We start from the raw sequence: 24,012 nt of genomic DNA, 5'->3' as shown, positions 1-24,012 counted from the left end.
TAAAAGTTAATGTTATGCTAGGGCTCAAGAAGGATATAAAACCAGTCTACCTGCCATGAAATTGAGAACTGTTTGATGCAAGAGAGAGCTCAAGGGATCTGATTACAGCCTCCTGGTTCCCTGATTTGATCTACACTGGAATTGACAGCAAACTTTGGTTCCTAAGCCATCCATCACAGGTCAGCCAGCCTCTGGGGGATTCTTATCTTCCCAGTTGAGATCACAGAGCCTTAAACTGCCTGAGTAGCAGCAGATAGAGATCAGGGAGTAGCCTGCAGTTTTTAATTTATCAGTGGATCATGATGCGTTGATTGAATGCTTAAAAGCAGGCCTGTTTCAGTGTGATCTAATATTAGAAAGCACTCTGTCTGTGCTATCTGATGAGACTCTCCTGGGCAATTAGCACATCTGAACAGGTGTAATGCTTTTGACTCTAGAAATAAACTGTGGAAAAAAATACGTGGAACTTTTTTTTGTTGGTTGGGGTTTTTTGTTTGTTTGTTTATTTTAGTGACAGGGAAGCAAAGAATTTTTTTCATAAACCTATTTGTGAAGACCATCTTCGTCCTCTTGGCTCTCAAGCTTCCTGTTTAGGACTTTTATCTCTAATTTTATTCATCTGCTAATGAAAGAAAATGCCAGTTTCAAGTTTATTTTTGTCTTGGTATTTTTTCTATTTGTGTTTACTGTAATTCTTGCCAGTAGAATTTTGTGCCTTTACTATTTCTTCACCATGATTGTCCTTTTTTCATTGGCAATCTAGGAGGTGAAATGATAGAATATTAAGTACCCATCTCACACCTCAGAGCAAGAACCTTGTCACATGTTTGTGTGCCTCTTCATCATGCACAGCAGAAGCTCTGTTATACAGAGCAGAAAACTTCATGAGAAATGCCCAGCCTAGGAGGGACATTCCCTTGAGAAGCAAAGTAAGTATTTTTGTTTGGTTTTTGATGCTCCATTGGAACACTCTGAACTACAACAGGGAGCAACAGGAAGGCTTTTAAAGTGGTGATTCAGAACACAAAAAGAGCATTGTCTTTTCTATTATTCAACTTTTAATACTTTCTCCAAAACCCATGATTGTTGTCAACATAATCTTGTACTTGCAGAGACACATAATGTAATTTCAGTGTAGTCTAAACAATGTTTCTCTCCCCAGCTGTCATTACCATGAACTTTCCCTTTTTTTTTCTCCTGATCACAGCATACCCTCAAAAAGTGACCTTCCTTTAAAAGAAATGCATCATAGCCCCAAGCAGTCTTGTACTCTGAGAAATCAGAATGCTTTCAGCAAGACTTTCTAATATTTTAAACTGGAAATTATGTGCTTACTTTATTTTTTATTCCTTTTTAGCTATTCAGAATAACCCATGTCAAGAAACGTTGTAAAACTGCAGTGAAAAGGATCTGAGCTCAGTTGCTCCTGCTCCATTCTGAGTTGCTATCAAACATACTGGTCAATTCTATATTTCCTTTACAGTGTACAAGGAAGAAAATATCCCCAAGGATACTCAAGCTTATAGACACACAGCAGCTATAGCAAATATTCTAACCTCTGGGCAACCACCAGGTTTGCTTCTGTGTTTTACAGTAAGCAGGACAATGTTTCCTGGATAGAACATCGAGGATGAGCTTACCCCCACGGCAGATTGTCTCCAGTAACAGGCAGCCAAAGTGAGACAGAAAATAACGGAGGGGAGCACGGGTGGCTTTGTGACAGTTTGCTGTCCCACACTTCCTCTCACCAGCCCAGCCAGGGGCTGAAAAATGCAAGAATGTGCACTTTGTGCGTTGTGAAATCAGATCCTCCCTGGTAGGTTTTCAGGATGAGAGGAATGGCCTCAAGGTGTGCCAGGTGAAGTTTAGATTGGATATTAGGATCAATTTCTTCACTGAAAGGGTGGTTACACATTAGCATAGGCTGCCCAGGGAAGGGATGAAATCACCACCCCTGAAAGTGTTCAAAAGATGTGTGGATGTGTCACGTGGGGATATGGTTTTTTGGCAAACAGAGGGTTGCTGGGTTAACAGTTGGATTCAATGATCTTGGAGGTCTTTTCCAACCTTAAAGAGTCTATGATTCTTTGAAACACATAAAGATGTGGTTTAAGAGTGTTATTTGAGATGAAAAGTCAGACACTCAAAAGTGATATGAAAATGAAGATGTGCACAGCTTAAATCTCCTGTAATTATGTGTCAAGTGACATATCTTCAATCACATTAGAAGTTACTCATTCTACACAAACTGTCCCTGTACCTGCTCTGTGGATCATGCAAACCCCTTGCTGTTGATGACACAGCAAATGGTCAGTGCTTTTATCCCCTCATGGCTCAGCACACAGCTCCACGCTGAGCCTGCTGCCTGCTGTGCACACCCAGCTCCTGCAGTGACATTACCTTTGCACTGCTGCAGTCCCAGAATTTCACAGTGATTCATGCCTCTCTCCAGCTCCCTGGAGGTTTACTTATCACCATCTTAAAAATGCACAGTGACACTTAGGTAAAAAATTTCCATGGATTTTTTCCATGTTTGTCAGATTATAACACTTGTTGCCTCGAGGCACCCATCTCCAGCTGGGGGTGCTCAGCACTGGAGCCAGGCTCCAGGATCTGAGTCAGGAACAGCAAGTGGGGGACACATAACCAGAGCAGCCTCCCCAGAAGCTTCAATCAACTATGGGCCAATTATTTCAGAATGACAAAGTGCAGTAATCTCATTCATCCTTTAATTGAGTACAAGAGGAGTGGGTATCCCAGGGGATTAGTTACTTGTAGAATCCATTCACCAAGTATCAAGTCTTACAGATTAACAAAGCTGGATGGAAACAGAATTTTAAAACTGATTTTGAACTCCCTCCCATTTAAAGAACCTAATTAATTTTAAAAATTGGCTCCCTATTGACATTTCAAATAAATTTTGATCAATTGTAACCAAATCTAATTATTCATTGCATACCTAAGGGCTTTCAAGACGGTTTTGAAGAATAAGAACCTATTATCAAAAAACATTACAATTGTCTAATCCTTTCACTTGGACATCCCATCATGGTGTGCTCAGACAGCAAGTTTTTAAGCTGTGCTGAGGCCTCTAAATGCCCATGAAAATCAGCAGAAATTCATGTGGTTTTGTCTTAAAATCTGTCTCCAGAGACTACAAAACAGGTAAGTCCCAGTTCAGCCTGTGCTGGACTGAGGTGACAGTGGGTATTAGCAGGAAATACATGCAGCCCTTCTCAGTGAAAAGGGACCAGCTCCAGAGCACCTCAGTCACCGTGCTTGTTCTCACAGGGGCCATCCCTCTCCCGGGAAGCCCAAATTCCCTTTTATAGCTTGACACCAGATATAAAGATGTCAGAATGGCCTCAGAGTTGGATTCATCACCAGGGGTCTGATCTTCACAGGTTCTGGACGTCCACACCTTGTTACTTGCTTCACCTTTGCTTTCTCTTCCAACAGCTTCACACCAAATGCAGCTTCAGCAACCTGTTTCCTGTAGGTATCACCATCAGTGGTATTTGAACAAGTCAGCTAGAATTTTAGATGAGTTTTAAATGAATTTGGGTTCAATCCAGACCTGCAAATGCCTACATTAGCAGAAGCTGCTCTCTCCAGCATCCCTAGCAAACCAGCAGGAGAGATTATGGAAATTTTCCTCACACATGCACACTGAAGTGGCTGGTCTGTTACCGAGGCTTCTTACAGCCTTGGAAGTCAGCCCTGAGCACTCATATACAAAGATGTTTAGGTCTTCAGTTAATGTAAGTCACATCTCCTGCTATTCTCACTGGTAATTTTCTCTAGCTGCATTTCATCTCTTAGGCCTTGAACGTTCCATTTTAGGCTCCTTTCCAGAAACACATAAAAACCATTATCATTCAGTTACAGCACAGGGAATAAAAGAGAGGCTCACATCTTAGCAGTCATAACTAAAACCAACTTTTTTTTTTTCCCTTTTTAAACTTCACCAGTCATGCACTTGCACGGTTCTCTAGGATTTTTCCTTCTGGCTCTGTATTGAACTCTTGTTCTTCAGTGAATGCTGAAATATCTAGAGTAAAACTTTTAGTGTGCACCAGAGCAAAGGCATTTTCTAATTAAATTTTGGAAACAAGGAAAAAAGCTTTAAAATAGCTGAGAACAGCCAGACAACACCATTCTTAGATATAACAGAATTGCTGTGATATTCATAAAGTTAGTCATACCACCATCTTCCATCAAGCAGTCTGATATCTTCTAGACCCTGCAAATATTTATTTTCATGCTAAACTCTATTCAGTATGAATTCATAAAAAATTCTAAGGCTCTTCTAATTTTATAGACATTAAATAAAAAATACTGAAAATCGGCAATTTCTGTATCAAATGCCAAATTCCTCTCAAATACTTTTAGTTACACTATGAATTATTCAACAATTTTAAAAGACCATAATCACTGCTGATATGACCTTGGACTATACATTTACACCAGTTAAAGACTTTTCCCTTTAGGAACTTTCTATTCCTTTGATCTAAAACTTTGTCCCTGAATTCAGAATACAAACACCAAAATGAAATTTGAGTGTTTGTACTGCTGTGGAGAGAGTGGTGTGACTTTAGATCTCAGTAATCCAGGCTTCTTCTGTAGAGCTTCTCATGCTTTAAACACTCTCTTTGTCTCAGGCACTGGATGTCTTTTTAGACATATTTTTTATAACTATTGCAGAGTAAAGTCTTTCCTTCTTAATTGCTTTAAAATATTAACTATTTAAATTCTATATTTTAAAAAATGTTTACATGGAGTAAGTTATACATTTCCTCATACTGAAAGGATCAAATACACAAAGCTATATAACCACACCTGTATTTTTTCAACATACATGAGTAAAAGAAGCTGCTGGTTAAGTGGATAGTACAAAATTTCTATTAAACTTTCTTGATAGTTTTTAATACCAAGGACTATTACAGCATCTGCAATACAGTTGAAATACCCCCCTCACATAATTTGAATATAATATATCTTATGACCTTAAGCTGTCCATTATCAATAGTGAATAAATGTAACTACAATATGCCAGGATATGAATGTGTGAACAGTTCTGCAGTCACTGTTTGAGTGTCTCTGCAAGATCACCCTGAAGAGTGCCCAGTGCATGTCAGCTGCCTGAGCAGAGTTTATGACTGCTCACACCAGCAACCTGCAAAGTGCCAATTGGTGCTGCTCCTCTTGTAACCATGGCACCCCAAGATGTGGCTCTAGAGATGGGTTTTGTGGCCTCATTTTTCACAGTCTTGTGAAAGAAGTCCTCAAATGACACACAAGGTGCAGATGGATCACTGCTGCTCAAGCTGCCCTCAGAAAGGTGTGGTGAATGTTACACGTGCATCAGAGCCTTCAAAACCTCCCTCGGTGTCTGTAGATACATCTGCAGGCTTTGAATATTTTACCTTCATCCTCTCAAGCAATGGAAATAATAAAAAAGTATAAATTCTGTCTTTTCTGGGCACAGATACACCACAAGCCTCTCTGTCTTTCCCTCTTCTTTCACCTTTAACCCCCCAGTACATCTTAAAGCTCTGCCAAGATATCTAGGTTACTGAATCTGAGATAAACTGCCTGAAACTGTTCCCTGTGGACTTTGGGCCCATTAGCAGGACAAATGATCTGCAATTAATGTGCTCAGAAGTTTTGATTTGGGGAGGGGGGAGTGGAGGGGACAGGGGGATGAGAGGAAGAAAGAAAATGAAGAAGGTAATTTTAATGTTGTTTTTTATCTCTAAGGGCTTGTTTGTCTGTGCAGGTAGAGTGTGTTTAGCATAGCTGGAACTGACCTTTTGTTCAGGCTCTTCTTTTATACTTGGATAAACTGACAAATAGCTCCGTGATCCTTGGATGAAACATGCACTTCTACCTAGTAAAAATATACAATTTCTACAATCACACAGGTGTACCTATGCTTATAAATATAATTCCCATTTGAAATTAGGAAACAGATCTGCAAAGGCTTTCAAACATGACCTCAGTAAAGATCTGAGTAAAACTCAGATGTTACATTTGTGTTGTAAGTTCTAATACTTAGCCTTTAACTAACCTGTATTGTTTAAATTCTGTTTATAACATTTTATTCATATCACAATTATTTACAAATTGATAAGTATTAAGAGTATTTTCCCTTTTTGTATGTTTATGTCTAACATTCTCTGTCAGTGTTCTACTTTGACTGAATCCTGTGTTTCTTTTTTACATCCAATCAATGGTTTGTGTAATTTTGGCACCTTTTGTTCTTACACCTCTAAAAAATTCTACCATTAACTCAATTCCCAGATGATTAATTCACTACTCCTATTTTTTCATTCTAAACAGTAATAAATCAACAAAATAAATCCTATAATGATCTACCTCTCCCATGCTAAACTACTACCTACAAGATCTTTTCTAGCAGGGCCATTTGCTTTCAATGTAATCGTGAATGGCCCAGTGAAATTGAGAGTGGCTGTCCTAAATATCCAGTGGTTAGTTCATGTCTTTGAATCAACCACAGCAAAAATTTGAATCTTTAAAATACCAGGCCACACAGGTGTCCTGGCTACTGGGCTAAGTAGCCATCCTGGGATCATTTCTGTCCCCCTCTGGATCTTTTTTCCTAGCCCTTACTAGGATTTTTTATTAAAATATGTCTATTTCTCATGAAAAACCTTAGTCAGACAACACAGCATTTTGAAACAGAAAAGTGTTCCCTTGAAAAAGGCCTGTTCAGCTGTGGTTGCCATGGATAAGGATGTAAATCTTCCACATGCATAAAATCATATAGATTATCCAGCTCTCCTTTTACTTTGCCTAGCATGTTTTTCACATCTAAATGGGCATCATAAAAAGACTTAACTCCAGCAATTAAGGACATGCTAAACCTCAGTGTGTTGGGCTGGATTTTCACTGGTCTGAATTTTTCAGTTCTGCAATTCCCAATGTCATTCTTTCAGGAAGACTCACACTCACCTTCAGACCACTAGGGAGAACTGATAATCTACCCTACCATTCAATATCTTTAGAATCCCTTACCAAAAAGATTTAAATATGTCCATAGAAAAATCATTTGCTGATAACATTTTTTCAAAACTATCAAGTCCTACAGTTCTGTTTGAGCTCCACAACATCCCTGACTTCAGGAATGCAGTAATTTCTCTAGTCTTTCTAGAAATCTTCACAGATGACTTGCACACTTTAGGATTTCTTTTTCTACAGTTCAGAAACTTATTGAAAGCATGATAAGAAAAACCACAATCAAAACAACCTCACAAGGTTGGTAGACCTAAACATGGATTCTTAATTTATTATATGAGCTATTGAAAACCTTGGCACTGATAATTGTGATAAAATGACTGTGAAGCAGCAAGGAAGATGCATGTGACACGTTATTTACACTGTGATACTTTTTTTCATCTAATTTGCACACAGACTCAAGCCTTGCAGTTTTTACACTTCATTAACAAAATTCATTATACCTAATACACATTACTTCAATCTGTCTTCTCCTGGGGCTTTAAGACAGATCTGTGTATCTTTGTTAGGCGAAGCCTACTACAAAACTGTAAAACACAGCCAGGCAGGGAATGCCTTGCACTTCCCAGTCCTGAGAATTGCTACTTGAGTTATCTCCAAATGCCTAATTCACCTACTGATTGACTCTTTACTCTTTCCTTGACACCTGACTCCTGTTTTTCCTGGATTTGGATATTCAAGGATTTCTTCCTGTCCTCGACGAATGCCCTTTCTTGTCCTGATTTTTCACATTGCTTCAAATGCTTTTGAACAAATGCCATTATTTTGCTAATCCTCTGCACGGAGTGGCTATGAGAATTTTAATTTCCTTTTAAAATCTGCATGGTATTTGATCATGAATTCACAGGAACTATGCAAATCACTCCTTGCAGAGCTGCACCAATTCTCAGTAATATCACTGCTATTTTGTATTTTGACGTACAACTTGTTCTCTCGCTGTGCCTGCCATTTGCTGCTTTCTTACCTTCAGTTGTTTTGCAGATCTCTGCTAATTCTGATGACCTTTTTCCTTGTTCCCACTACTAGCTTTTAAAGCCAGATGGTTTGCATAACCCATGAGAATATACTAATTTATGTTTCAGCACTTTCATTTCTCATCTTGTCCTTTCCACAGAATGCTTTTCCCTCCTTTTTTCTTTCTCCCCTTTTGGAGCTCAGATTTCTCTCAGAGTCGTCAAAATTGATTTTTCTGAGGTAAAGGGACCTTTTGGCTTTGTGAAACCACTCTCCTGCAAGACATAAACAGTCATGTAACAGACCTCAAGAGCAGAAATGTTCAAAAAGACCATCCAGTATCAATACAATTTTTTGAAATTTCTGTTTTCTCAATCAAGTATTGCTCTTTTTTGCATCTGAGTCACCAACCTTAACCACAAAGGAAAGGAGGTGACTTTGCACCAGTTCTAGAAGCAATGATTTTTTTTTTTTTCCAGCACAGAGGTTCATGGTTTTCCCACAGAGCAAAACTGAGAGGACAAGTGTTGTCTGCAGCTGTCTGTAAGTGCCCCTTGTTCTCCCCATGAGCTTCCACCCAGCCCCCCTGCCCCAAGTCTTGGAAGTGAGCAAGGAGGAAGGTCTCTGCTCTTCCAGGGTTGGTCTGTTCTGTGGACTTTTGGTATTTGCTTTTCTGCTCTGTGGCAAAGCCACTTCATGTACTAAAATTGTTACTCTTTTTAAATATCTTGAGCGTGTTTCAGTCTGCTTAAAGGTAGAGATGAAGCAGGTCAGGTATGGTTAGAGCTGTTCACCTGAAGATCGTGAGAATCTGAAACTTCAGGGAGGAATAAATCAGATGTTTAGGTGACAGAGGGGGCTGGGACCAACATCATATGGTGTGGCATCGAGCTGGCTGTCCTGGCTAAAACCACATCCCCTGTACGGAGACATGGCACCTGTGCTGTGTCACCTTGGTGGCTTTGACTGCTGCATTAAAGGCTGAGTATTGCTACAGTGAATTTGTGAGAAAAGGAGAGCTTGTGAACCAGGAGGGACTCCATGAGCTTGAGACGCCTGATCCCTCCTGGTAGCCTGGACTGATGCTGCCACTTGCATGGAGTGATCTGGGGACAGGAGGGGGAGGATGAACATGTCACACACGTGGATGTCTCCCAGACAAACTCACAGAGGTGTTTACCTGAAGGCTCTTTAAATCCTTTGGAATAGCCAGTAATTTTCTGTGGAGAAAGCAATGGTACACAAACAGCTGCCGAGGAGACCATAGGGAAGATCCACTCAGCTGGCACACGTTTCGGGACAAAACTTTGATAGGGTGGACTGGTTTCACAGAACGTCAGAATTTTTAGGGTTGGAAGGGACATCTGGAGATCACCTTGTCCAACCTCCCTGCCAAAGCAGGGTCACCCGGAGCAGGTGACACAGGAACATGTCCTGGAGGGTTTGGAATGTCTCCGGAGAGGGAGACTCCAAGACCTCCGTGGGCACCCTGTCCCAGTGCTCTGACACCCTCAACGTAAAGAACTTCTCCCTCTTGTTGAGGTGAAACTTCCTGTGTTTCAGTTTATGGCCATTGCCCCTGTACGGCTCCATTGTCTCCCCGCACAGGTGTGTGAAACAGGCACATTAACTCCCAATGCCCAGCCATCTTTACGGGGGCTGCCGGCGGAGGCGGCCAGGATCCCGGTCTCCTCCAGGGCCGCTGAGGGCAGGGGGCCGGGGGAGCCCCAGCGCTGCCCTCCCCCGGGGAGCCCCAGCGCTGCCCCTGCCCGGGGGAGCCCCAGCGCTGCCCCTGCCCCGGGGAGCCCCAGCGCTGCCCCTGCCCGGGGAGCCCCAGCGCTGCCCTCGCCCGGGGGAGCCCCAGCGCTGCCCCTGCCCCGGGGAGCCCCAGCGCTGCCCCTGCCCGGGGAGCCCCAGCGCTGCCCTCGCCCGGGGAGCCGCTTCCCCGCGGTCCCGGCGGGGCGGGCAGGGCGGAGCGGGCGGCGGGGAGCGCTCCCCCTCACGGCTGCCGGGCGGGCCGGGGCGGGGCCGGGGGCGGGCGGCGCTGGTCGCTGTCCTGGGTGTTGAATCTGCTGCGGCTGCCGGAGCCGGGGAGCGGCCGCGGGAGGCACAGGGCGGGCGGGCGGCATGGAGTGAGGGCTGGCGGCGGCGGGCAGGGGAGCGGGGCATGCGATGGGCCAGGCATGATGGACACGCTCGGCTCCGTCCTTCCGCTGCTGCTGCTGCTGCTGCCGCCGCCGCCGCTGCCGCAGGTGCTCGCCGCCGCCCCGCGTATCCAGCCGCCCTCCGCGGGGGCCGCTGCCGAGGCGCGGATCGGTGAGTGGGGCGAGGGGAGGGGGCGCGGGGCTGGCGGGGCTGGCGGGGTGCGCACCCCGCGCTGCTGCCCGGGAGCTTCCCGCAGGCAGCTCGGCAGGGCCCCGGCGGCCGCGCCCGCACGGCGGACGCTGAGGGGCCCGTCCGCCCGTCCCTCTCCACCGGCTCCGGAGCTCCGTCCTCTGGTCCCTCACCGCCGGCTCCGGAGAAGCGGCCCCGTCTGCCGGTGTCTCCGCACCGCCTCCCGCTGCCCGTCCCCGTCCCCCGGTGTGTCACGACCTGCTCCCGGCCCCTCGCACCTGCTGCCCCGCCGCTCCGTCCCAGCCGCTGCCCCAGCGGCGTGTCCCGTCTCGGGGGACGCCTCTGCGGGGCCGCTCGCTCCCGCTGGCCCCGCACGCCGAAAACTTCCGCCGGGGCTCACGAGGCCCCGAAAATCGGGGTGCGCCAGAAAATGCCCCCGAAAATGCTTCCAGCCTCCACATAGTTAACCCTTCTCCCGGTTTGCTGGATTCAGCCCACCGAACTGCCCTTCTATTTGAAAGAGACAGGAAATCTCCGGGCCACAATCCCCCAGATGCAGCCTCTGGTGGAGTCCCCCCTCCAACTCGTGCTGCTGGAGGTGGAAGTCAGCACTGGCTCCGGGTTAAGGCTCTTTCAGAGCTGTCAGAAAATCCCCAGTGCTGCCCAGTGCAGACCATTAAAGAGCTGCTTTCTACTGAGACATTCTTGACCGACCCCATCTTCATTTACAAAGTACCATCTGCACTAAACATCCCCACTTGGGAAGTGACCCACACCGGCATGAAGGGATCCTGAAAACAAACTCTTGTCTGTTTCAGATCGATGCAATTCTCCTGTGACACTCTCCCTTGCAGTTCTTTCCTTGCATTGAGACATTGTATGCTCACCTGAATTGTCTATTAATATTTATATCAATATCTATTAATAGAGTCAGTCTCATTTCACTTACAATATCTTCCCAAAGCTCACTTTAAGTCAAGAAGGTCATGAATAGGAGAATTTTGTATTTTTTTGCATTTTAATATCTACCTAGGGTGGTTATGGAGATCAGAGTGAAAGCTAAACAAACTATCCCTAAGAAACCCTTTTCTAAGACAAAAAAATTAAATTCCTGTAAGAAACAAAGAAAACCTTCCAGAGGAATATTGCTGCAGTTTTCCTCATGTACATTCTGTTTATTAAGAAGGAATTAAAATCAGCTGACCATGTTTATAATGAGGCTTCAGTCAAGTGGCAATAAAAATGAGCTATTATGCTTGCTATAGTGAAGGTAGCAATGCAAGGTTTTGAGGAGAAATGGAATGGACTGGATTTATCCATCTCTCCTCTCTCCTGGTTGCTATAGATATAGACTGTTTCTCCTAATCTGCTGAAGAGAAAGCTTGCATAAAAATATTGCAAGTATAAATGTAATTTTTACCTCTAATAATGCAATAGCCTGCACTGTGCTTTTGAAGTAGTCAGATTTTGATTCTCTCTCCCTTCGCACAAACTGCAAATCAGTTTGGGTCACAGAGTATTTTTTCACTTGGTTGTAGCTGAAACACAAAAACAATGTGTGTGTTTGTTACTTCCTTGCAGCTTCCCTGTGCTCCTGCCTCGGCAGGGATCCCTGCCTGCCAGTGAAAGCTGTCCTTGCGTGGAAGGGACTGGGGGAAGAGCAGCCTTGGTTTTACCCAGTGAATCCACTGCTCTGGAGGTATAATTTGGAGGCATTTCAACAGCAGCAAAACAAGCTGAGCCTCCCTACTTCGTGCTGGGATAAGAACCTCACTGATATGTCAGGGATCTCTGTGAAAGATGGGAAGGGATTGATTGTGTTTGACAAGATGCAGGAAAATGTTTGCATTGCTCGAAGTGAAACAGCTTTAGCTGTCTCTTCCATTAGAGTTCCTTTATTTCTTTTATTGACCAGTGTTTCAGATCTCATTAATCTTGAGTTCAGACTATTTATTATTGTAGATTCTGTTCAATTTTGGATTACAATTTTTAGACACAATCAGGGGACATAACTGTAATTGTACATGGTATCTGAGTTTTGGGATTATTTGTAGTTATAAGTGAAAGATACTAATTTGGTTTCTTCTTGTGCTCAGTCCCATCTTCTTTAATTGAATATTGAAGACAGACAGATGTGTTATGAGACCTCTAGAATGTGTGCTGAAAACTGAATTAAAAGCAAAGTAATTATAGAAACACATTTTGATTGGGGTTTTTACCCCATTATTTCAGGAACTCTTCCTATAAGTTGTTTCAGAAGCACAAGTTCATGACCTTTACCATTTCATGGAATGGATTAATCCAATTTCATTCTTTTCCTCTTTTTTATGGTCAACTTTGGCATGCACTTTCCAGTATAGTGAGCATCTTTAAATGTTGACCTTTATTTTGTAACATAATTACAAACTTGTTTAAGAAGTTAGAAGATTTAAAGTTGGAGTTAACTGAGATACACGATTTGGACTCGTGCTTCTTCTGCCTCAATAATTCATGAAGCTTTGTAGATTCTTCCTGTGGTGAGGTGTTTTGTTAAGGTGCAATTACCAACAGAAGCACATATTCTTCCACTTCTGGACATTTATCTTTCATCATTCATCATTCTGTGATGATTTATAGTAACATTTTAAATGTGAAAAAATAAGGAAAAGTAAAGTCTTTTCCCTTCTCTTTTTCTTGCCTAGGTCTAGGCCAGGAGAGAGATTTTTCTCTTTTTCACAGAAAAAAAATCAACTGAGTGCATAGTAGTATTCATTAGTCTTTAATGAAACACTGGGCTTGGGAGTTTAATATTCTAAAGAAATCTTTATTAATTTATAAGATACAGTTCATTTAAGATTATGGAACTTCTTTTTAAGTGTTTTACAAAGTAATCAGCTGTGGAAAAATACTTCCTGATCATGTTCGCTCAGTTCCAAAGGTTTGGGTTGTTCCATTCTTGTGTTGGTCATAACACTAAGCAGTACAAAGCTACAGCTCCAACTACTGAAATATTTTCATTGTACAGCCTTTTAAGTAGACTAATTGATTCAGAAAGTTGCAGTGGTACTTTATTTTCATTTTAGTTAGGCTGGGTGAGATAGAGAACTCGATAACAAAGTAAGCTGTGAGCATTCTTAATCACATTCTTTCATTAGTACTGAAACACTGGTGCTTTATAGGAGAAGTTGTCCTCATGTGTTTCAGAAAAGAGTAAATGTGCTTGCTGCAGTGCCTTCACATTGACCTCTAATGTGTAAAATGATGCTTATAACCTTCAGCGAATATAACTTTGCAATATAATTTGATCTTTTGTGCTGTGTGCAATCCCATTTTTCAGTATGCATTTGCCTCTTAAATGACTACATTGATATGCTGTGGAAATTTGTGGAAACATTTGTTCCACTCTCTACATAAATTTGTTCCATACACTGTGTAAAAGTTCCTTCAGAGTTGTATTGAAGTAATCACAGGCAGAATTTCTGTCTGTCAAATGAGTGTGAATTTTTAACTTGCTAACAAAAAGACAAGTCACATTTCAGCTTATAAATATGAGATATACTCCTAAACCTTTAGCTGTGAGTTCCTGACACATACAGTGAGCAAAGACAGCATCTTACATTTTTCTAGGATTTAAATGTAATTGAGCATAGAAACTTTACTCAAAGACTTAAAAAATATTGCACGTTAAGTTTAGTACTTTCACAAAGTACTGTGCGCATATTTAACCACTGAAAAAATATTTTAGAGGTGGGTTAGGAGTTGCAAATGGCTAAAGTTGATCAGAATTAAGAAACTGCAATAGAAGGGACTTCAGTTGCCAGTGGTGAAAAGCATTTCTCCAGTGTTGATCCTTAAATTGTAAGAGAGTTAGATAAAGAGTAGGACAGGTGAAAAAATTATTTATTTAGATTTTCTGCATTTCATTCAGTGCTTTGAACACTATCCAAAGGAGGAAGCAACAGAGAGCTTTGTCTATGGATGTCCCATGGGGAATGGCAAAGAAGTGAGTCCTGGTTTAGTTCTTGTTGGGTGGATGTCACCTTAACAAAGCTACCACAGCTGTTGTTCTCAGCCAGCATTGGTAACTGCTCTGAAGATCCATGAGAGCAGAAGTTTTGCTTCTTGCAGTAATTGAGCTGAAGCTCACTGAAGCCAATGTCAACCTTCCCATTGACTTCAGTAGCATTTGGACCAAAGTTTTGGTTTGAGGCTTCTAGCAGACTGGCTGAGAAAGTAGGAGAATTAGAGTTTACCATCTGTGCAGTACAAAAAAAATGCCTGACTTTCCAGTTGCATTAATTTTGAACTTCTCATAGGCACCTTGTTTTTTAAATAATGTCTTTATTTGATGTTATTATTGATGGTGGAGTGTAACTTATGATATATCATAATACTGGAAAATAAAAATAATAGCAAAATAATTTAATTAAGAAGAGGCTGTATGCTAAGAATGTGAAGGATTCAGTGTAGGAAACTGGATTCTTCACTTCATCAAAAATAGTTTTACATATCCTAGAAATGTTTCTTAAGTTATCAGTTACATTAAAAAGCAGCTTTAAGGTAGATTGATATCAAGGCATGTCTATCTGTCAGTTCCACTGAATTACAGGTAAGAATATGCATTAATATTATTGGCATCATGCCATGGCTGTTCCAGAATAGCGTTTTTACTGTAACTTGTTTGTGTTCAAAGTTGCAAGTGGACAGCAAGTGAATTATTTTCTGTCAGTCAAAGGAAGCAGTTGCAGGCTGCTGGTTGTTCATGGGATGGGATTTCTTGGGAGTTTTTCTGTGTTCTTGTTTGTCTTACTGACTAAGAGAAAACAGAGAAGTTTTTGGCAAGATAATCTTGTCTCTGCTTTCTACCTGAGCGTGCCCCAGCCCTTCTAAACCTCACCACAGCACCCCATCCTGGTGCCATGACGTCAGCCCGGCTGCTGAGGGGGAATTGTGTTCCTCCTTATCCCGGAACATTTGGGCAGCTCTGCTGGAACAGCCCAGGGCAGGTCGTGTTGACACACTGCTGATAGACAGGCAGTGGCCTGTGTACTTTGTGACTGTGAGCACTGTGGGTTACAGCCAGCACTGTGCTGAGACTGCCACGGACAGCAAAGTGCAGCTGCAGTCCCTGGGGGTGCTGAGCTCATTGAGAAGCAGGAGCTGAGGTCCCCTGTGTCTGTCAGATTTCCACTGCCTGGAAAGAGAGCCTAAGAACATGAGCTCAGATGTAGGTGGGTGCCATCATTCATATGTGTCCCAATCCGTAAGAAGGTTTGTGCAAGTCAAAAGGCAGTGTACGTTCCAGCTGCCTGAGAATGATACATATTTTAGTCTCATCCCACTGACAATGTAGCCTAAAATTTAGCTAAAATCTCTGCAGTTATTCTTACAAAATCAGTGTATCTACTGTCTTGCTAAAACCTATGTTGGTGTTTAAGCAACACAGGCATATTTGGGAGGAAATTCAGTAACTGGAGGAAAGATTAATTTGGTTTTGGTCATAAATTTGGCAGAGGATGGAAAGTCTCCAAGAGGCAAAGTTCACTGCTAGCTTCCATCACAGGAGTGCTGAGCTGGATGTGTATTTGGTCGGGCTCAGTGTAGTCATTATTAATAATTTAGGAAGGCAGTGAGTAATATTGTTGTTGGTCAAACAGTTTTATAATTGCAAATGAGGAGTAAGCAGGTGAAGATGCAAATGAAGAAGGGAAGCAAGCAGAAAAGAAGCCAAGGAATAGAGAGAAGCATGTTGGAATGTGGATGTTTAAAGGACAGAGTGAGAAATTAAATCTTTACAAGAGGAGAGCAGAAATGGAGATTAGTGAGTTGTATATGATCTGTAGAGATGTAAATTTAAGATTAAATGGAGTTACCTTTTCTCTTGGAAGAAACAGTCAATTGTAGCAGCAAACCTGAGATGTTCAGTGTATCAGTTTGAGACATAAGAAAATGAAGGAAAGTGACTAGAAAGGTAAGGGATTTGCAAAATAAAACTATTAACTCATTCTTTCAGGCCAAAGCTGTGGAAAAAAAAAAGGGAATTGAGAAATGCATATACACTATGAGAAACTGCTCTGGGAATAGAAAGGATTTATTTCTCTTAATGTAAGAGTTGGGAATCATCTAACTAAATGTAATTAATTGAGCTAATCACTCTAGGCTCCTTTTAACCTATTTCTAGTTTGTAAGTTTCAATTAATTTTACTCAACTGTACATATCTAACACAGGTCAGCTAAATGTCTCCCTGAGTGCAGCTATTGCTTTCCACTTAGTATTGTTTCAAATACATTTCCCAGGCTAGGGCAAGTATCTGTAAATATCTACATGGTAGGTACTGCACTTCAGCTCCAAAAATCAGATGCTCAGGTTAAACTTGGGGAGAGCTAAACACATTTGGAGAGTGATTCACCTGTCTTTCCCTACTAGGTGAGACTAATGAAGTAGCTCAGACTAAAGTTAGGTTGCTTGAGGCTCACCAGCTAGATTTCTGCAAAACCTTTCTGAGATCTATAAGTATTGCCAGTGAGCTGTTTAGGGAGGTTCTGTGAGTAGTCTAGCAGGTTTGTCACATAAGGGACTGAAGTGAGGTGGCTGATGGATAATTGTAATACTTGAAAGAAATTTCTCTGAGAAAATCAGTCTCTGGTAATTGCAAACAAGTGAAGAGGACCTCCAAATGAGACAGAGGAGAAATGGGCATAACAGAATGAGCAAGCAAAGGGAAAAAAGCGGGTAAATTGCAGGAGGTCTGCAGGCAGGACAGAGAAAAAGGCAGGGGAGTCTGGTATTAGAGAGCTGAAGGATGGGGACCATGAAGACATGAGCTATGGACAGTCAAGGGAATGCATGTTAATGTGTACATAAATTAAGGAGCTTTTTTATGTGAGTTTTAGGGCCTTTATTTGTGAGGTGGTGGAAGGGTTCTATATCTACCTCAACCATTCTGCAGTGTCATACATTACTGCATTCCCAGTAAGAGTTTGCCATTCAGAACAGCTGTACCCATCAAGGAGTTTTATTTCTTAAAAGATTAGAGGAACTTTATAGATTTTATTATTTTTGAGAAGGAATTTCTTGAGAAGTAGCTTAGTAAATTACCACATCTTACTGTGGGTTTTTCCCCTATAGTTTGTTTCAGCAAGTGGTACTTAAAAACCAAACCTAGTCTGTTGATACACAGTGTCTCTGGACATAGAGTTAGTGCCTACCTATTTTGCTTCCAAGTAACACATTGATTAAACAAGCTGTTTTTACATGTAAAATGAGTAACTAGAAGTTTTATGGGAAGTACAGCTGGTTGTAGTGGGTGTAAGGTCTCTTCTTTCAGTCACAGCTTAGCAGCATGCAAAGATGGTTACATAAGCTTGGAATCACAGCCAGCAAGAACAAGGTAAAGTGCAGACATAGATGTGCCTCCCAAAATGTCACATACTTCCAGATGTCCTCATAGAAAACAACGCAGCAGGGACCAAACACACACTACATATTGCAATGAACATAAGTTCAAGTTCAAGTTCAACAAAACTCAGGAAATATCCACATACATGTAAGTCCCCCTGTTTTACTTCCCCAATTAATCTTTGATCTCAAGTTTGAACCTCAATATATTCTATGAGGTACCTTATGAAAATCAGTTGTGGATGCTGAATGAGGTGTTTTGAATTTCTGGTGCATAGAAATTTTCTGCTCACATTATTCTGCAGGAGATGATTACCTGTCTGTCTGTTGCTGCCCTAAAAGGGGTAAAGATATTATAATCTCTTCTTACTATTCTGCCCTGCACCAAGAGCAGAAGTTGTCTTTTCTCTACAACTTTTTAGTTGGTTGATGCAATTCAGTTAAACTCAGAACAGTTGTTTCAGGCAACAACTTTATTTCACCTGGAAGGTCATGCCTCATCTTCAGGCCTGAGGAAGAGTTTGTGTGTTAAGCAATTGTCTGTGTGTTTTTCAGCTACTACCAGCCTGCAGCTTTGCAGTACAGAATGGCAGTAACAAAATTTTATGCTATTCCTGACAGTGACTGTTGATCTTGCTTTTGTAAAGGGTATTGGTTTGGATGAAATAAAAAAAATGGACCTAAACCACAGCCTTGCTTGCAAGCAGTGAAACCAGTGCTGGTATTGGTGCTGGTGTTCATGACATGGCAACAGCGAGATGGGTTTTGGGGGCAGGATTGGTTTATGCCACCCTTAAGGTCTCAAAGGCATGAAATCTTGACTTGTGTCTGTGTAAAAGATAGTCTCCTATTAACCTGTCCTCTCTTACAGAGTAGATTTATAAGTCAGACATTACATTGTATTTGCACTTTAGTGCTGAATTAACAAAATAGCATCAAAGATTGTAGGCCTTGATTCATGTGGATCAATCACCACAAAATAATGAGAATGTCCATTCTATTTCTTTTAAGAATGCATACATTATTGTTTATTTCTCTTGGAAAAATTGTTTGTTATAATTTTAATTTGTAGTGTGGAATGAATATGAAATTTATATAAGTATAAATTTAAATAAGTATTTGTATATGCAATACTTTTGTTTCAGCTTTACTTGATCTCTGTTGTGGTAGCTGTTAACTATCAAATTTCTTCAGTGAGCTATTACTCATGAAATCTTCCTTTCTGTTCTAGATTTCAGCAAAGCTCAGTAGTCTCAGGATGTAGTCAGTCAATGCCTTACTAAAACTAGGAACATCTTCCACCAAGCCTCTTCTGAGACCTGGCCACACGTCCCAGCCCAGCTCCTCAGCTGAACACTGGCCCTTATCTTCATGGCGTCAATCCGTAGATTGTGCAACTCCTTCCATTTGTTGGAGATGGCTGTACTCACTGGTCACTATCCCAGTTCTTACTTTAACATCTTAAAGGAAGAAAAAAAGGAGGCGAAAAGGAAATTTAGGATTAGTCATCTGTCATGACTGTTTGGAGATAGCAGAATATTAATGAAAACAAGATATCAAGCTAAATATCATCAAGCATTTAGGTAGGTCACCTTGGAGGTAGTGGCACAATTGATAGACATAACTCCACCCCAAATATTCTTCAGTGCAGAGTATTAATTTTTTTTTTTTTTGCTTGGTCTGTATTTAAGAAGTGTCTGTTTGGCTGTGCTTCTTTTTTTTTTTTTCTCTTGAAAACTGGGGTCAGGTTCTGCAAATTTGTCTTACCTTAATTTTAAAGTTGTTAAAATATTCTTGTTAGTACTACCTACCTGGAAATTTATTTTAGTTAACTAGGTCAGCTCATAATTACAGTTTACTAACATATGTTAGATGCAGGGGATAAATTCCAAGGACAAAAAGCAGCTATAAAAAAATGTATATTCAGAATAAATGTGACAAGACTGAAAACTGAAATTTTGAAGGAAAACTCAAAGTTAACTGAAGCTATCCATTGTAAGAGCTGCAGAAAAATAAAACAATTATGTTCTTTGGAAGCAATCGCTCACACTTTCAGACAATATAAAATTTATAATGCTATAATCAAGTGGCATTTGAAAAGCAGAATGGGAAGGTTGTTTTAGTACTATATGTGCTGGGTTTTACGCTGCCCAACAAAGATCTAGGGATGAGGGCAGGTTATTTTCTGTCCATTTGCTTTTGTTTCTCTGAGTAACACCTGCTCTAACAAGTTTGTAATCTGAAAGTAAATAACTGAGCTGGGAGGAGGAAATGGACACAACACACAGGCTTGAGAATAAACAGCTGTCAAATGGCTGCTGTTCCAGAAAGTGGAACACACAGTTTTGATGGAGAATCTGATTCAGCTTGAATGAAGGAACTGATCACACCCAGTTGTCAAACTGTCCTAATTGAAGAATTACTTGAGAGAATTCTAGAACAATATATTGTCCTCTGTCAGATTATGGAACTATTTTCCACAGTTTAGCAGGTAGGGAAGAGCTCTGAAAGGATCAGCTACCCACTGATGGGCTGGCTACACAGGTTGTAATAGGAGTGTAGTTGTGCTTCTTTCTCTTGCAGTTTAGGGGAGTTCATGCCAGAGAGACTAAATTAAATAGTAGTGCATTAAAAGGGGATGAGCTTTACCTAAGTCTGCATGACACTGCCAGAATTTGAACTTATATTGGGTCACCTACCACTCTTGTCATTCAGTGTCTTTCTTTTTGTCCATCTGGAATTAGAATAACATCAAGTTGCTTTCAGATGAAAGTTCATCCCTGCACAAGGAGACTCTGCTATCAAGAGAGGCATATAAAATACAGCCTTTAATTAGTAGTTTCACCAGTTTTCCTGACTTTGTTTCTGTGTTTGGTGCAAATTAAGAGGGATTGCAGGTATAGTTCCTTTTGCTTTTCCAAGGTTGCTGGATTTAAGACACCAAATATTTAAACAGGGCTTGCCTGATTCTATACAATGTGTTTATCTCTATTTAATACAAAGCATTACCAAATAAATATTTGAACATTTTCTATCTAGTCAGTTTCCCATTGTCTGTGTTGTAGTCTGAATATAGACTTGGCTCAGGAGCTCCCATGTTTTCCTTCTACTTGACAAAGATACTCTGCTTAATTCTTCTCAGTGTGGGGAATTCTTCTTGCCACATGATGGGCTTTGGTGGTTTAATAGAGTTCCATTTTACACCCTGATCCCACAGAATGGGGTGTGAGTGTTACCTTGTGTGGGAATGTCGCTCTGGGAAACAGAGCGACAGTGGGCAGTGTTCTGCTGGCCACACCTAAGTCACTCCCCAGGCCTAGACAACGTTCATGTTCAAATGCAAAGCAAGTATTCTACTCTGTGCAGAGTTCAGTAAAATAACTCTGTTACAAAAGAATAGGTGCAGAGGAAGATCACGTAACATTCCATAACCTGTAATCTTTACCAGACTGTCAGAGTAAAGTAATTATCAGAATGCCTAATTACATTTCCCAAGGACAGATTATTTTTGGTCAAGTCACATCCCCCAAAATGCATACTGACTTTACATGAAGAACCTGCCTTTCTGCTGTGGTTTCTCTTGGAAGAAGGCTCATTTATACCTGGGATTTCCACCCACCTTCCAGCCCTTCAGCTCCTCTCAGCTGTGCTAACAGAGCTCTGTTTGACCAGCTTCGTCATTGCCATGGAACTTTTGGAAATTCCTTCCCAGTTGTACAGATGTCAACTAAACACCACTTTGAGAAAAACAAAACAAAGCAAAACCAAAAAAATCCCCCAAACCATTTACACACTGCCAATACAGCTCTTCCTGAACACACATTATTAAGCTGGGAGTCAGAGTACTCTAATATTATCTGTTATGTTGGAGTCAGTATGCAACACCTCTTTTTCCTAGCCTTTGTAAGTAAAAGTTGAACTGGCACCTCTGTTGGAAATAGATTAATTTCAGTAGGTTCTTACCACTTCTTCCTTCCACAGTATTTTACATTATATTTATTCATAATTTATTTTTAGTCACGTTTCATTTGTTGGTAATGTGTGTCAGTTATTATGATGATATTTTTTCACTTCACAAATCAAAGAAGAGCTATTTCTGTAATAGTTTATTACATGAAATCTGTGATTAAGTCTGTCTGTTTAAGTTTGGTACTGATTGCCAGTGCAAAGAGTCAAGCATGTGCCTAACTATAAGAAAATCCTGCTGTCACTTACTAAATGTGAGTGGTCATCCTTTATGCTTTCAGCCTGGAAAAATGTAGGTCACAGCAGTTTTGTTCTTTGAATTTTTGTAGAGTCCATACCTTTATTTCACTCATTTAGTTGGTAATTGAGCACTTTGATGACATCAAATTTTTATACACTAGAAAAAACTTGTAATTCCAATTTCATAGTGCTGTCACTTGCATACATGTTCAAGGTTACTCAAAGAATTCATTGCATTTCCAAGTAAGATAGTTATAATGGGGTTTCTAAAATGACTTTAGATAGAAATTCCTAAAATTGCCTTGAATATGCTGTTTGTAGTGCCTTGTGCAATAAAAATACTTTGTGCTTTTAACTTACTTTTTAAAATTTGATATGGCACAAATCTAGATCTGCTAGAAGGTTTGGTTTTCATTCTTTTCCAATGAGTAGGATGTCTGCTGACAGGACAGGAAGGACTGTAAAAGGATGCAAATGAATATTTCTTTGAAATCAGATTGGTGCCAAAAATCCACTAACAGATGCTTTGCAACTGCATGAAAACTGAAAGAGGTTATTCCTCCTTTTCCAAAGATGATCCTCAGTATGCATATTGCCAGTGCTCTCCAGAAGAGTGACTTGAGCTCCAGACCTTACCTTACAGACCAGTGAGATAATTGCATAGTTACAGAAAAAATAAATATAAATTCCTGTCAGAATCCCCAGGTGCCTCATGAATGAATTTTGTATTCACTCTGCAATTTCTCAGTTCATATATTATCTGTGTGTAGTTATTCTCCATATGTGACAAATTAGAAGTTTTTTTTTTTTTCTTGGTTTCATCTCAGGAGGTGAAAACTTATTTCTGCAAATATATCTTTTTGCAAATGTAAGCTTTTTTTTTTTTAATGAAGATGATAGGTTGCTCTAGGATAAAAAAATTATTAGGGAATTTTCCTTAGAGACCACTGAGAATTCTCTCCTCACAAGAGGGACTACTGGGTGGCTAAGGGGAAAGAAAGTAGGGCAGACCTCAGCAAGTGAGAAGTCATTATGGAAACAGATAAAAACTTTAGTTCACCTTTTCTGTTCCATCCTTACCCATGCTGAATATGAACTGGATTTCTCTGAGGAGCTTGACTGTGCTTTTTAACTTGACCTAGAACTCTCTTAAGACAGTGTTTAAATTTAAAGGGCTTGTTAGGAAGATGTTACTGTAGCAACAGGAAAGTAGTATTTTTCAGATTTGACAAAAAGCTTTAGTGTCCTTCTTGACTGTATCTTCCAGATTTCACAGTATGAATTTTTTTCAAAGTCACATATGGTATTTGTTGGATGAATTACCAAAAAACAGTCAAGTGGTGCAAAGACAAAAAGGATGATTTCAGATAGTGATTTTTAAAAATAGTCTTACCTACAGTAATATGTTGCCATTCCATTATATGAGGCTTTAAAATATTAATAAAATGATGATTCCTGTTTTTTCATGGATCTGCTGAGGGACCCTCTGTTGGTGGATCAGCTCTCCAGGCTGGTATTGGGCCTGGCATATCTGAGGATATTCCACAGTGATGGATGGCTGGCAGCTGGGAAGGTCACACCAATGTGAGTGTTATGATCTGTTGCCCCATTCTTGCCTTCTTTCCCTCAGCAAATGGTTTCTGTTAGAGGATGATTTTGGTTTAATCTAATTTGATTCTTTGTATTGTTTTCCCCTTTTGACAACAGCAAACTGAGTAAGCCCAAATAGCAGCCCTGAATAATGCTTGGGTTCCCTTACAGACTGACAGGGCCAGGAGGCTGCAGTGCTGAGGGTATTCTGAAGAATTCCAGGTGCAGGAATTCGAAAACTTTCCTTAGAAGAAAGAGAAACAGATATATTCACAGTAATCGTGAATCAAAATTTATGCTAGGATTTGCTCATCAGGCCCTGAATAAGAAATATTTAATGAGAAACAAAATTCCATGGATTTTTGCTACTGAGCTGGTAATGCAGTGCTAAGTGTGGGCAGAAAACACACAGTAGTTAAATGAGTTTTTTGTAACTGTGTTCTGGCCAGAAGTCTCTGTATTAAAGTTCTCCCAGTGGGTTCCCGTAGCCATGGAAGGTATGTAACTAACTT

The 24,012-nt window shown here is 40.9% G+C and overlaps 1 protein-coding gene and 2 long non-coding RNA genes across 7 annotated transcripts in view; 2 read left to right on the top strand and 1 right to left on the bottom strand.

Annotated features, from left to right (window-relative positions):
* Positions 1 to 1,035: 1,035 nt before the first annotated feature.
* LOC135279019 (uncharacterized) lies at positions 1,036 to 10,679 on the bottom strand. Of its 4 annotated transcripts, none has more exons than XR_010346449.1 (3): positions 10,605 to 10,679; positions 8,003 to 8,267; positions 1,036 to 5,890 (listed from the first exon to the last, which is right to left on the bottom strand). It is a non-coding gene; the product is annotated as an uncharacterized LOC135279019 (long non-coding RNA). The 4 variants fall into 4 exon arrangements; XR_010346427.1 differs by lacking the exon at positions 10,605 to 10,679 and adding an exon at positions 9,173 to 9,649; XR_010346447.1 differs by lacking the exon at positions 10,605 to 10,679 and adding an exon at positions 9,368 to 9,649 and having other exon boundaries at positions 8,003 to 9,274.
* Positions 10,023 to 24,012, top strand: part of PTPRN2 (protein tyrosine phosphatase receptor type N2) — a 630,571-nt gene continuing 616,581 nt past the window's right edge. The window contains exon 1 of the mRNA XM_064385950.1: positions 10,023 to 10,308. Coding sequence (XP_064242020.1) covers positions 10,176 to 10,308 — 133 coding nt within the window. The 5' untranslated portion in view covers positions 10,023 to 10,175. The remainder of the gene's footprint in view (positions 10,309 to 24,012) is intronic.
* LOC135278681 (uncharacterized) overlaps positions 12,965 to 24,012 on the top strand; it is a 40,287-nt gene continuing 29,239 nt past the window's right edge. Inside the window, exons 1-3 of one of the 2 annotated variants that reach the window (XR_010346150.1) lie at positions 12,965 to 16,276; positions 18,936 to 19,287; positions 23,390 to 23,494. This is a non-coding gene — a long non-coding RNA (uncharacterized LOC135278681). Of the gene's footprint in view, positions 16,277 to 18,373; positions 19,288 to 23,389; positions 23,495 to 24,012 lie in introns of those variants that run through there. The other variant, XR_010346138.1, reaches the window with a different exon arrangement.

The sequence above is a fragment of the Passer domesticus genome, chromosome 1 (genome assembly GCF_036417665.1).
Source record: "Passer domesticus isolate bPasDom1 chromosome 1, bPasDom1.hap1, whole genome shotgun sequence".
NCBI classification, from domain to species: Eukaryota; Metazoa; Chordata; class Aves; order Passeriformes; family Passeridae; genus Passer; species Passer domesticus.
The sequence above is the reverse complement of the archived record's forward strand: the minus strand, read 5'-3'. Positions and strand labels throughout refer to the sequence as shown.